Source organism: Hyla sarda, chromosome 4 (genome assembly GCF_029499605.1).
Source record: "Hyla sarda isolate aHylSar1 chromosome 4, aHylSar1.hap1, whole genome shotgun sequence".
NCBI classification, from domain to species: domain Eukaryota; kingdom Metazoa; phylum Chordata; class Amphibia; order Anura; family Hylidae; genus Hyla; species Hyla sarda.
Genome location: NC_079192.1, coordinates 94,646,394 through 94,660,436, shown reverse-complemented (window position 1 = coordinate 94,660,436; position 14,043 = coordinate 94,646,394). Strand labels below are relative to the sequence as shown.

Sequence of the window (14,043 nt, the reverse complement as noted above, 5' to 3'; positions counted from 1 at the left end):
CTCTTCTAAACTGGGTGTTTCCCGAGACAGGTGTCATCAGAGAGGATTTAGACAGAAAAGAACAACCTTAACTTCAGAAGCTCATAAGTACTGAAAGGATTAAGATTTTTTAATAGAAGTAATTTACAAATCTGTTTAAAAAAGTTTTTTTATTTTATTTTTTCCCCTGGAATACCCCTTTAAGCACCAATTCTGCATCATTTCTTATTTCAGCGTAGAGCAGAAAAAGGATTTACAAACTAAACGTTGTAGAGGAAATATTCCTTGTCCTTTTTCCTCTGTGTCCACAAGGCCAGAATTACTGGGATTGTTTTTTGTATTTTTCTGTATGTGTTAGGTGTTGTATCCTTTACATAAACTAGCTGAAGGAGGGAAAATATCAGGGTGTTAATGAGTTAACAACATTCTGTTAATGGTTTTCGGCTGACAATATACTGTATAGAATTGAGGCTCATGCCCACATCTATCCCATGTGAACAGACCCATATAATGTGCAGGAACTGCACTTATACGGTTTACAGTATGGAACCTTGTGGTTCTACCGCAGGGCTTCTAGAAGAATAACTCTGTAATACAGTATGAATTAGGACACATGCCTTGGTACAGTCTGGGCCTATATTAATCTATGAACAGCCCTTTCTGGATCCGTGCGATGCTAAGTTGTTAAAGGGGTACTACACTTCCCCAGCATTCAGAACACTTTGTTCCAAACTTCAGATGGGGGGTGTAATGTCACGCCACGCCCCCTCCTATAGACTTGCATTGAGGGCCGTGGCGTGACATTACAAACCCCCCATCTGAAGTTCGGAACAAAGTGTTCCGAATGCTGGGGAAGTGTAGTACCATAGACTCCATAGACTTGCATTGAGGGCCGTGGCGTGATATCACAACCCCCACCCCCTCCCATAGACTTGCATTGAGGGCCGTGGCGTGACATTACAACCCCCCCCCCCCCATAGACTTGCACTTAGGGGCGTGGCGTGACATTACAACCCCCCCCCCCCTCCCCAATAGGCTTGCATTGAGGGCCGGGGCGTGACATTACAACCCCCCCCCCCCCCCCCCCCAATAGACTTGCATTGAGGGGCGTGGCGTGACATTACAAACCCCCCCCCCCCCCCCCCCCCCCCCCTCTATAGACTTGCATTCAATGTTCCAAACGCTGGGGCAGTGGAGTACCCCTTTAACACTGCGCATGGCTCCTAGGAGTATAAAGTAGTGGAAACATGAAGGGAAATGAGTTAATCCCTTGATGAAGATATTTCACAATTGATGTTAATCCAGCATAAAGCTTCCCTTTCAGTGCACCATATATGAGGATTACAGGTCTATGGGGGAGATTTATCAAAACCAGTACAAAGGAAAAATTTCCCAGTTGCCCATAGCAACCAATCAGATCGCTTCTTTCATTTTTAACAAGGCCTCTGCAAAATGAAAGAAGCGATCTGATTGGTTGCTATGGGCAACTTTTCCTCTGACCGGTTTTGATAAATCTCCCTCTATGTTCTTTGTATCCAGGCACAGGGAAGCAGTAAAGTTATGCAGTGTATAGAAAGAATGTTGCTCCTCCATAAATTTGCACAGTAAATGAGTTGTTCTGATGTACGGGGCGGTATGAAGTTGCAGCATAATCCGGGCATGTGATGTGTGCATAGATGTGCAGCATATGCGACATGTAGCCATGCCCTGAGCTGTAAACATCAGGAGCAGGGTTTATAGGGAGCATGCAGATTGTATATTGTTTATCTTGTCTTTATATGGAGGCAGCGCTATAGAAATGTGTATGTGTGTGTTCCGATCCAGATGGATGATGATGTGGATTGTGCTGACAACCCTGTGAGAGGCGGATTTAATAGACACAGCTCTCACAGTCTTATCACTTCAGTCCAGAAATCCTGCTGCTGACGTGGAGCATTTAGTCAGCTGTTGCCGCTTCTATTGGCTTAACTTTCCCATCACGGATTTAGCAACGCAACCTTTAACTTGCAGCGCTCAGCGGGGAAGGTATAATATTTTAGTCTTTTATATACATACATTATGTTTTGTTTGTTTTTTTAACGGAGTGCGTCTGAATGTATTTCCAATTCTATAAATAAGGTTTCTCAACTGCAGATGGTTAGTTCAGGGTTTTAGTTGTAATTGCCGACATATGCTACTCTTTAGGTGCCTGTACACACAGCGTCGTTCCTGCCGTTGTCTGCCAAATGGCATGTCATGCAGTTTTTAGGCTCGTTTTTAATTTCTTTTACCTTGTAATAAACCCTTCAAGCTGAAACATGTTCAGCTATATAATCCACAGCCAAAGTTCATGTTCTCGCTTCATAGAAACATCTCGCTGCTTACCATCAGATCAGTGTGGAGCAGATGTTGTCCAGTTGGTTGTTCTAGTTTATAGCATTGTCATATACTTCCTATTGTTTGGTTATGGTAGCTGGCAAGATCTAGGGTTACATTCATTGTTACCGATGCGTTTTACCAGATGGTATGACAGTGCACATGGTAGACTCTCTCTCATATACTCATTTTGGTGAACTTGCCAACCACAGTTGTTCCAGAAGCAGATCTAGAAGATTATTAAAGAGTACCTCTTATCTTGTTAAATTGTGTAATCCTCCCATTTCACTGCCTCCATCATGATGAACTACCCCCTGCCTTTTATTTTTTATTATTATTTTTTGTTTTCTACCTTGATATTGCTCTGTATCTTCTGCTCAGTCTGTCAGATTCACAGACTGGGAAGGGGCGTTCCCCAGCAGGCGTGACATCATCTGAAGCCATACAGGGGAGAACTTCCTCCTTCACTATGCTACACACAGCCCAGAGCAGTTCAGTGTGTGACATGAGCTCTGATTGGATAAGGATAACCCCCTATATTCCAGATATACACTGAAAGGTTTTAGATGGTTAAAAAATCCGAAATCTCTAATCTAATCTAAGGAGCTGGTGTCCATGATTGGTCCGGGAAATAGCTCAAGGCATCTCTGCCTTTAACCTAACACATGGGCCTGGCTTTTGTCCTGATCTGTAACCTTGGGTAGGCTGATGATGGGGAACACTTCTGTCATTTGGCACCTATAACTTTCCATAGTGAGCTGCAACCAAGAATGGGTTGATAGGCCCTTGATGTGAGATCAGCGTGTTTCGGGACCTATTCAGGCCAGCTTTTTGAAAAGGCTGCGGCACTTGTGTGATGCATTCTCTTCAATGTTTACAACTTGTACTCGTAGTTGTCGTTCTGTTTGTGGCAGCGGTTCAAGGTGCTTCAGTGTTGTCTATTCAAGTTAACAGGGCACTGCTGTAGCACCTAGCACTACTGCTACTAATAGTAGAGCAAATCAGCAAAGAAACAAACGGTACTCCGCACTCACTGTTAAACTCCAGGCTTCCAGTTCCTACATGGAATCTGTAGCGGACGCGGTCGGAACTTGTTTGCAGAGTGTTCAGAGCGCCGGCAATTTTGCGCTGTGTGGGCTTCTTCAGCCCAGAAGAAGCACACGCAGCACGAAACAGTCGGCAGTTGCCTCACTTCTGAGCGCTCTGCAAACAAGTTCCGACCGGGTCCGCTAGTGATTCCATGTAGGAACTGGAAGCCTGGAGTTGAATGGTGAGTGCGGATTATTGTTTGTGTCTTTGCTGGTTTGCTGTTGATTTAGTCTTTTGTGGTTCTCTAGCACCGCCAGACTCCGCATTAGGACTAAGTTTGCCCATAGTAGCCAATCTCCTGAGACTCGCCTGTACGTGCCCCGATTAAGCGATAGTGCCATCTGGACTACCTTCTTGTGACACAAATAGTAGAGCTATCGCAAAGATGAGCGCAGTGAAGAGGGTGAAGCGCCCTCACACCAAGGGGGAGTCAAGGGAGCAAAGAAAAGAAAAGCGAATTATGCTAGGAAATCTGATATGCTAAAAATACATAAAAATGGCTAACAGTTTTCTTTTTTTTTTTTTTTTTTTTTTTGTATGAAATAGATTCATGGGATAACCCCCTTTTGTATTAATAGTAAGTTACTATAGTTTGTCATTTTTATTTCTAATTTGTTTATATTTTGACAGTTGATGGAAAAATAATTCTTCCTTTGCTCTTTTCCCTTATAGGTATGGTGTGAACATGCGTTGCTTGGCAGCCCGAGTCAATTATAAGACTCTTATATTTATCTGCTCGCTCTTCACCCTGGTGACCGTCTTGCTGTGGAACAAATGCTCTTCCAATGACCATTCCTCTTCCCTTCCGTCGGGACCACAGTTGGGCTTGAGGGTTGAAAGCCTTGAGAAGAGGGCAGCAGCTTCAGAGAGTAATGCTGCCAATGGACAGCTCCGATCTGAGGAGGCCTCTCCACAGGAGCAGCAGAAGGCACCACCTCTGGTGGACAGTAAGGGGACTGGACTGAAGTATGAGGAGATAGACTGTGTGATCAATGAAGATCAGAATGTGCGATGCAGGCGGGAGGGCAATGAAGTTTACATGCCCTTTTCCTGGATGGAGAAGTACTTTGAGGTTTATGGGAAAATTGCCCAGTATGATGGCTTTGAACGATTTGAGTTTTCCCACAGCTACTCCAAAGTATATGCACAGCGTGGCCCGTACTATTCTGACGGAGTATTTATGTCCTTTGAAGGTTATAATGTAGAAGTTAGAGATCGAGTCAAGTGCATCAGTGGTGTAGAAGGTAAGCTGTCCTGGCCTTCTTATGCTGCGTCCATTTAACCTGTATTTCATAATAGTGTAAGTGAAGCATTTTTCTACACCTTTTTTTGTGTGCTGGTAATATGTAGGAACACCAGATTTATGAAATGGTCTCCGAGCATTTGATAAATTTTGTACAGGTCACATTTTCAGAAATTTCTCTCTTCACATACACCAAAAAGCTAAGTCTGGGCTGCTGTGGTTAGAGACTTTCCAGTGGCTTCGCGCCAAATAGTGGTACTTATTTTTTGCCTCACCTACTTTATACTAAGACAACTTGACATGTGTGGCGCAAATCTCTTTTTACTTTCTAGTAAACTCTTCCTAGTAACCTCCGGTCCAGTCTTCTTCCATGTGCACAGATCGTTACACTGCGCACAGCCTATGACTGGCTGCAGTGATGTCCCTCCTCGGCTGGTGATGGGCTGAGCGCAGTGTGACGATCCATGCACACGGAAGAAGACTGGACCGGAGGACCGAATTCCTGTAGCAGTGCTATGGAGGAACAGAGGTAGGTGAGGTTGAAGTTTGTGTTTTTTTTTTTTTTTTTTTTTTTTTTTTTTTTTTCTTTCATCTCCTATGTATTGTACAGGGTTGCCAACCCCCTATTCTTTACTTTTATTTTTTTTTTTTTTATTTTTTTTTTTCTGGGCAATGCAGCCTACAAACGTGGGCTGCAAGTTTTTTTTTTTTTTTTTTTTTTACTTTTGTTTTAAAGACAATTCGAAAACCAAAAGTGAATGGCAAAGATTATATACATTTGTGAATTTCTTAAATCAAGTCCAGGGGTGGAGGCAGGTCAGGATAACCTTAAAAATGGAACATCAGTAGGGGCAAAGACCTCTGGGCTTCATAAAATGGAATTTATTAAAAAAAGATTAAAAAGGCATCTTGTAAATAAAGTCAATTTTATGAAGCCCAGATGTCTGCGCCCCTATTGATGTTCCATTTTTAAGATTATCCCGACCTGCCTCCACCCCTGTGATTGCACCGGACTTGCCAGTAGAAAATCCAGAGGAACCGGGAGGCTGCGACCCACTACTACAAGCTGTATCAGATGCTCTAAGCAGAACACCCTCAGCTAAGGGTCCAACTTGTTGGCCATGTTTCTCTCTACTTATTCCACTGTACTCCCGGTTTACCTGCACAAGGTGCGCACCAGCCTTTTTTCTCTCTTTTGTATCTACTTAAATCAAGTCCAAGTACATGAGGCCCCCCCCAATCTATGCACAATCATAGGGCATGTTTACCTAGATCATTGTGGGCACCCTGTCCTCTGTTTCTTCTGGCCAGGTTTCCCTGGTATCAGGACCAGCCAATTCATGTATAAATAATGTTTGTGTGAATTTCTGTTTTACCCCCTTAACAAATGGTTTGTACTACCTCTGTGTTGTCTTTCCATAGGTGTCCCATTATCCACCCAGTGGGGACCACAGGGGTATTTTTACCCAATCCAGATTGCCCAGTATGGGTTAAGTCACTACAGCAAGAATTTGACAGAGAAGCCTCCACACATGGAGGTGTATGAGAAGGCGGATGACAAAACAGAAGGAATGCTGGGTACATGGACTGTTCCTAAAGGAGCATCAGTCACTACAGTCTATGATAAGACAAGGAATAGTTATGTCAGACATTTTGTTGTACCAGGTGAGTCTGGGCGACAATCATTTGATAACATTTTCTGAGACTATTGTAAACCAACATGCACATTAACCTGTTAATCCTTAAGTAACGTAGGGTGTACCTGTATGCCCTGACAACTTAAGTGACTTTGAAGCAAGCGCATGAGCTGTGCTTGCTTCAGAGCAGTGAGTGTTGTTACTGTCAGTTGGACCCGTTGCTGCCGTCATTTAACCCTTTTAGACTGTTAGTTCAATGCCGATCACGGCATCTGAAGTGAAAGTAGATGGTGCTGGTTAGCTCTGTGGATTCGGTGAGCTAAAATGGCGGAAAAGGGTCCCCTTACCTGCCTCCTGCTGCCAATCCAATTATAAAAAAAAAAAAAAATGTTATCACATCAGAAAAAAATTAATAAAAAGCAAACAAAGTCCCAACAAAACACCAAAAATGGTACTGATTAAAAACTACAGATCAGGGCACAAAAATGAGCCTTCATACATCCCCATGTAAAAAGTTAGCATTTTTTTTTTAAATAGTACAATAATAGAAAAACTATATAAATTGGGTATAATGTATCTGTTTTACCATAAAGTGCACTGCGTTTTCTTATAAATTTCTGTCTTCAAATAATAATTTTTTGGTTTCTCTGTACATCTTATGGTAAAACTCTCATTACAAAGAACAATTGGTCATGCAAAAGCCCTTATGTGGGACTGTAGGTGGGAAAATTAAAAGGCTTAAAAGGCGGAGGAAAAAACAAAAACACAAAAAATGGAAATGTGTCCTTTAAAGGGGTACTCCGCTGTAAAACATTTCTTTAAATAAACTGGTGCCAGACAGTTACAGATTTGTAAATTACTTCTATTTCGAAATCTGAACCCTTCCAGTACTTATCAGCTGCTGTATACTACAGAGAAAATTGTTCAGTTCTTTCCAGTCTTACCACAGTGCTCTCTGCTGACATCTCTGTCCGTGTCAGGAACTGTCCAGAGCAGGAGAGGTTTTCTATGGGGATATGCTTCTAATCTGGACAGTTCCTGACATGGACAGAGATGTCAGCAGAGAGCACTGTTGTCAGACTGGAAAGAACTTCATACATTTCTCTGTGGTATATCTCTAATATACAGCAGCTAATAAGTACTGGAAGGGTTAAGTTTTTTAAATGAGTCGTTTACAAATCTGTTTAACTTTCTGGCACCAGTTGATTTGAAAACCTTTTTTTTTCCCACAAGAATTCCCCTTTAATCCTTCCAGTACTTATCAGCTGCTATTTGCTCCATAGATTTCCTTTCTGTCTGACCACAGTGCTCTCTGCTAACACCTCCGTCCATGTCAGAAACTGTTCAGAGCAGGATAGGTTTGCTGTGGGGATTTGCTCCTACTCTGGACAGTTCCTGACATGGACAGAGGTGTCAGCAGAGAGCACTGTGGTCAGACAGAAAGGAAATCCAAAAAGAAAAGAACTTCCTGCGGAGCTAATAACAGCTGATAAGTACTGGAAAGATTAAGATTTTTAAGTAGAAGTCATTTACAAATCTGTTTTAACCTTCTGGCACCAGTTGATTTAAAAAAAAATGTTTTCCAGTGGAGTACCCCTTTAAGGCCAAAATGGGCTGTGTCCTTAAGGGGTTGAACTTTTTAGGCAGTTTCAGAGTCAGTCAACTGGAAAACAAACTGCCTAAAAAGTTCAACCCCTTAAGGACACAGCCCATTTTGGCCTTAAAGGGGTACTCCACTGGAAAACATTTTTTTTTTTTTTTAAATCAACTGGTGCCAGAAGGTTAAAACAGATTTGTAAATTACTTCTATTTAAACATCTTAATTTAATCTTCAGTACATTTAATCTTCAGTAAATCTAAATTGTGAAAAGCACCCATGTCCTCTGCAACAAGTGGTATCTCTAAATTTAGCCTTTCCTGTCCTCTGGACCAGTGTTTGCCAACCAGTGTGCCTCCAGCTATTGCAAAACTAAAACTCCCTGCGTGCCCGGACATCTTCCTTCATGTTGTTGTAGTTTTACAACTGCTGGAGGCACACTGGTTGGGAAATACTGATATGTCTAATGAAATATATTTATTGACTTCACTAAAACGGCAAACTGTGAATAATATATAAATCGCCTCACCCCTGCTGTAAGCAGAGTTGGATGCAGACCTCTCATTTTGAGCTGACAGAGCAATTTGTCAGCCGTGTCAGGAGTTTTAGCATTTATTTCCAGGGGTGGGGGGAAAGACTGTTCCCTCCATCCCTTAAGGACTGATCTAGAAGGTGATGACAAAAGTGACTTCATTGTATCCTGAAGTGATTGACTTGTTAATCCTAATGGGTATTGATCAGAGAAGCCTCAGTACGTTAAAAGCTTGTTAAAGAGGCCATAACGGTAAGGAGGAGATGGCGAAAACAGTAATGGGCCTCAATGGAGAGGAACGGCCATATATTTATTCTCCCTTTAGGATCGTTCCTTACTTACAAAGTCCATCATGGGAGATGGCTCATTAGCCTTGTATAAAGAGTCTGCTCCTCGCTGCTCTCATGGTACTTGGGTATGTTTAAGTCAGGCTTTTCTCTTCCTATTGTATTGCTGTAACCATTAAACCTGGCCCCAAATTTGTCATTTTTGTCTTATTTTATTATTACATAACCTGTTATCTGGTGTTTGTGGCGATGTCATTGTTCTTAGAGGTGTTCAGATGCAGAGAACTAACCAAGTACCGATGTGTGAGGAAAACCTGAAGGAGCCACAGCCTTAATTATGAGGGTTTCTTGGGGTCCCCTCCAGCAGTCAGAAAATGTTGGCATACCCTAGCATGATGCTTCAACTTCTGATGGGGTAAAACCCCTTATAAGCAGTGAGACACCTCTGTGTTAATGCCCTGTGACCTTTTTAATGGATGGGTGGCGTAAGACCATCTCATGGGAAGGTAGAGAGGTTACGCATTTTGGATTTTAGCATGCCCATTAATTTATCTCTATGGGAAATAAAACTGATGGGGGGGGGGGGGGGGACTGTTCTTAGCTGCCACAAATTCCCCACAGGTGTTGTTCCTGACACTACTACTACTTATTCCTGACACACAGGAAATGCCAATCACTGCCCACAATGGTGACCCGCCTCAGCTAGTGATTGGTTTCCTGTATGTCTGGATGGAGATCCGGAAGTTGTTATAGTGGGGACTGGCATCGGTGGGGCATTGACAACAGGTGAGTACAGGTTTCAGTATCTGCCCCCCCCCCCCCTCTCCTATCCACTATCCACCTTTGAGCAGTGTTAAATTATTTCTGCGGAATGCCCCTCTAATACAAAGTGAAGGTTTTTTTTTTTTTTATTAAAAAAAAAAAAAAAATTCTATGATGATGAGAATAATTCTGTTAGTATAAATCTAATCCTTTGTGTATGTGGTTTGCATATTCCAATCGCAACATCTGTAAAACAACCCAACTAACTTCTCTATGAACGTTAGACCCCCCCTCATCTCCTGTCCAGGGCCCTGACTCTCTGTGAACGGGGCGTGTTGATTCCCGCACAAAGCGACGGCTGACACGCTCCTTCCATATATCTCTATGGGTGATCCGTTTGGCAATCTTCGGCTGTCCCTTAGAGATATATGGAGGGGACGTGGTGGCCCCTGCTTCTAGCCAGGGGGGGCTTCAGATCGAGGATAGGGGATACGTTTTTGTACAGGATACTTTTTCTTTTAAGAAGGAGTTAATTGAAGTAACTAAAGTCTGTATACATGCAACCGCTTATAAGACAAATTGAGGGGGAGAAGATGACATGTATTTGTAGAATGTTTTATTTTTAGATTATCCTCTTTCTGTCACCTGCTTACACCTGTTTTCTGTTTTGCCTTTTTGTTTTTAGAAGCTTCAGATGGAGCATCACTACTGCTGGGCAACACAAAGGATTTCATTCTGTCCCTGGACTTGAAGTTCTTGACTAATGGCAGTATCTCTGTGGTACTGGAGACCACCGAGAAGAACCAGCTGTTTACTATACACTACTTGACCAATACACAGCTCATTGCTTTTCATAACCGTGATGTCTATTATGGAATTGGACCCAGAACCACTTGGGGTACACTAACCCGGGATCTTTTGACCGATTTAAAAAAGGGAGTAGGACTGTCCAACACAAAAGCCGTACGCCAGACTAAGATCATGCCGAAGAAGGTTGTCCGCATTGTTGTCCGGGGAAGTGGGTTTTTGGATAACATCACCATCTCAACTACGGCCCACACAGCTGCCTTCTTTGCTGCCTGCGATTGGCTTGTAAGGAATCAGGATGCTAAGGGTGGCTGGCCCATTATGGTGACAAGAAAATTGGGGGAGGGGTTCAAGGCGCTGGAACCAGGGTGGTACTCTGCAATGGCCCAAGGGCAGGCCATATCTACACTGGTCCGGGCCTACTTGTTGACCAAGGAGCAGGTATATCTAGACTCTGCACTTAAGGCAACTGCACCTTTCAAATTGCCCTCAGAAAAACATGGGGTGAAAGCAGTTTTTATGAACAAATATGACTGGTATGAAGAGTACCCTACTACACCGAGCTCCTTTGTGCTAAATGGGTTCATTTATGCTCTGCTTGGTCTGTATGATCTAAAAGAAACTGCTGGGGAGAAACAGGGCAAAGAAGCAAGGCTGCTATATGAGAGAGGAATTGAGTCCCTTCATGCCATGTTGCCTCTTTATGACACAGGTTCTGGAAGTATTTATGATTTAAGGCACTTCATGCTAGGTACTGCCCCTAACCTTGCCCGTTGGGACTACCACACTACCCACATTAATCAACTTCAGCTTCTTGCCAGTATAGACGGGTCTCCAATATTTAGAGACTTTGTTCGTCGTTGGAAGTCCTATCTTAAAGGAGGCAGGGCCAAACATAACTAGAAGGTAGCCAGGAAACCAGCCAGAAACCAAAAGCTGTCAGGCGCGACCAATGCCCAAGTCTTTTCTATATGCTTTGCTGACAGTGGTCAATATCTGCTACTGAGTTACAAATCCTGAAGGGCAGATAAAGCTGGGAGCCGCTCACTGTACAGCCTTGCCATAATGTGTGTTAAACATACAAATGCTTTCTTTATTGGTTTGTCTTTGGGAACCTAGGACCAGACAGACTAAGTAAGGTTGGTTTTAAACTACGATTTTCTTCCTGGTTTAATTCTGTGCCTTCTGTTCTCATGATGTCATAGAAATGGAGGGAACAATGTTTAAATCCCCATTATCTGTTAAAGGGACTTGAGGTTTTGGTTGCTGGTGACTTGAACTCCCAGTGTAGATATATTTTGTGTTGACAATCATAACAAGTAACTAGTTATCTTTCAATGACATCAAGGACTGAAATGCGCAGCGATCGTATAACTTCCCTTCAAAGTTCATATTGCAATTTTATATTAAAGGGATTTTCCGGGTCCTATTTTTTCCTGCAGAAGTCAGTGCCAAATCAGAGCTTCTCTCACTTTGTGATATAGTTCTTCGAATTTGGTCTTGATCCACTTGTTCAGATCAGTCACATGACCTCTCCTGTTCCAGTTCTGTCCTCTTCTACTTTTGCATAGCTGATGTTGTTTACATATTCCAGGTTTAGAAATTTTTCTAACAACGCATGAATGTTTGACATTAGAAAAAGTGCTTCGTTTGCAACATCTAACGCATTAATGTGCAAAACAGAAAACAGACTGCATGTGTACAGTCAGCAGACTATATCTTGAGGGGGCTCTACTATGAGTACCCTTAGTAATAAGGTCTACTGGGCAAGGCAAACCCCATATTTCTTAGCATGCCCACTCCCAGCTTGGTTACGTGGTTCAGAGCTGAATTCAAGACTTTATTACTAGTGTTGAGCAAACCTACTGAAATATGCAAACCAGATCTAATGACTCTGCTGTCGATTCATTTAGTCTTGTAAAAGTTTTGTGTTTTATCACCCCAAAAAGGTCAGGAATAAGATTGTCCTAGGACATTTCAGACCCCTCCCAGGGCATGGAAAGCAGAACAACCTTTACAAGACTAAACAAATGGAATGCCAATTTATTAGGTTTGATTTGCATGAATCTTACCGATTTGCTCAAACCTACTTATAGCACATACCATCTAGAGTCATCTAGAAAAAACGTGGGGGGCAGAAAATGGTCAGAATAAATGAAAACTTTATGAATCCTCTGTATTTCATAAGCAAAACAACTTTATGCTGATCAACGTTATAGGGACTTCTGAACCCCCGGAAAACTCTTTTAACAATATACTAGAACTGTCTAATGCACTTTAACTCGCCATGCGTTCTTGTATTCTGCCCAATATAAAGTTTATCCACCACTTGCTTCAACTTTACGCAAGGTTCCAAAGATTCTGCCCCAACTTTCCGACTCATCCGAGGCAGAGCCGAGTGTTTCTGCAAAATAGAAGACAGAATATTTACATTGCATCTAGATATAAAATACATAGTTTTTATACCTGCCAAAAACAGAATAATTTTATAAGACTCATAATAAAGAGCATTACTTATTGTTAGAGAGAGATTTATAAAGGAGTGGAATCCCCTGCAGAACACTGTGACAATGCCTTTATCAGGTAACTACCAAGCTGTGTCGTCGTGTTTTTGCTTCTTTGTCTGTTTATTTGGTCTTCATTCTCAAACTGCGTCATTCCTGGATGAGTTTACTGAACTGTACAATAGTGAAAAACTTCACTTGAAAAGAATTTACTCTGTACAGATAGTGTGCTATAGATTTCACAAGTTTTAGGATCTCGTGATCTTCAGCTCCAGCGTGGGGAGACGCAGGCCATGATAGACAGTACAGTACGCCAAGGCTTGGCGAAGTTTTGTGCATGAGACCTTTTTCCTATGAACAGGACTCGTGCACAGAACGTCGCCGAGGGTCGTGCGGCTGCCTTGGCACCTGTACCACACAGCATGGCCTGCATCTTCCTACGCTGGGGCTGAAAATCACATGGACCAAAAACTTGGGACTTGAGCTTTAAGGGCGTATTTGCACATACAGTATCCTGTGCATATTTGCACAGGATTTGAAGTAGCAGATTTTATGCTGAAGCTTTTAATGTAAGCTAAATGACTGAACAGCTTCAAATCCTGCGCATCAAATGCGCAGGATACTGTACGTGTAAATACAGCTTAATTGTAGAGTCACGCTTTGAATGCGCCGACGGCAGTCACAAGAGCGAGCTCCCTGCTGTGACCAGTTAGCTCTGTGTGTCTGCTCGTAGGGGCAGATTTCCCACTGTGCCTTTGCTATGATTAGGCACTGTATCTACAGCAGGAAATCCGCCACTATGAGCAAATGCACAAAACTACCTGGTCACAGCAAGGAGCTCACTCTTGTGACTGCCACCGGCGTATCCACAGCAGGAAATATGGTGGGGATGTGCTTTATGTAAGCCTACCTTTTTAAAGGGGTATTCCATCCCTTAAAACTGATCGTGGAGTGTCTAACCTCTGGGACACCCCCACGTTTTCCCCTGGGCTCTGACTCTCGCCACTGTATGGAACACAGGGGTTGGCTCGTACTCCACACAGTACAGCCGGAGCTGCTCTTACAGAGTATTTATTTTTGTTTTCAAATTTTTTTTTTTTTTTTTTTTTTTTAGTCCTGGCTCATTGGGGGGCCTCCTCCTAGAACATATATCTGCCCTAATAGGACATATAGACCGGCTTGTCTTTTTTTATGAGACAATCCCTTTAAAGTCAAATTTTTCTAGCTCTCCCCTGCTGGCCCCATTGTAGC

At 42.7% G+C, this 14,043-nt stretch overlaps 1 protein-coding gene across 8 annotated transcripts in view; it reads left to right on the top strand.

The window, feature by feature from the left end:
• Window positions 1-13,553, top strand: part of GLCE (glucuronic acid epimerase) — a 75,362-nt gene extending 61,809 nt beyond the window's left edge. For 4 of the 8 annotated variants that reach the window (XM_056571599.1, XM_056571602.1, XM_056571600.1 and 1 more), the window contains 3 exons: window positions 4,096-4,667; window positions 6,089-6,331; window positions 10,167-13,553. In XM_056571599.1, coding sequence (XP_056427574.1) covers window positions 4,109-4,667; window positions 6,089-6,331; window positions 10,167-11,191 — 1,827 coding nt within the window. In that variant the 5' untranslated portion in view covers window positions 4,096-4,108 and the 3' untranslated portion in view covers window positions 11,192-13,553. Of the gene's footprint in view, window positions 1-1,467; window positions 1,584-1,872; window positions 2,005-4,095; window positions 4,668-5,722; window positions 5,836-6,088; window positions 6,332-10,166 lie in introns of those variants that run through there. The other 4 variants (XM_056571598.1, XM_056571604.1, XM_056571606.1 and 1 more) reach the window with 4 other exon arrangements.
• Window positions 13,554-14,043: the final 490 nt, after the last annotated feature.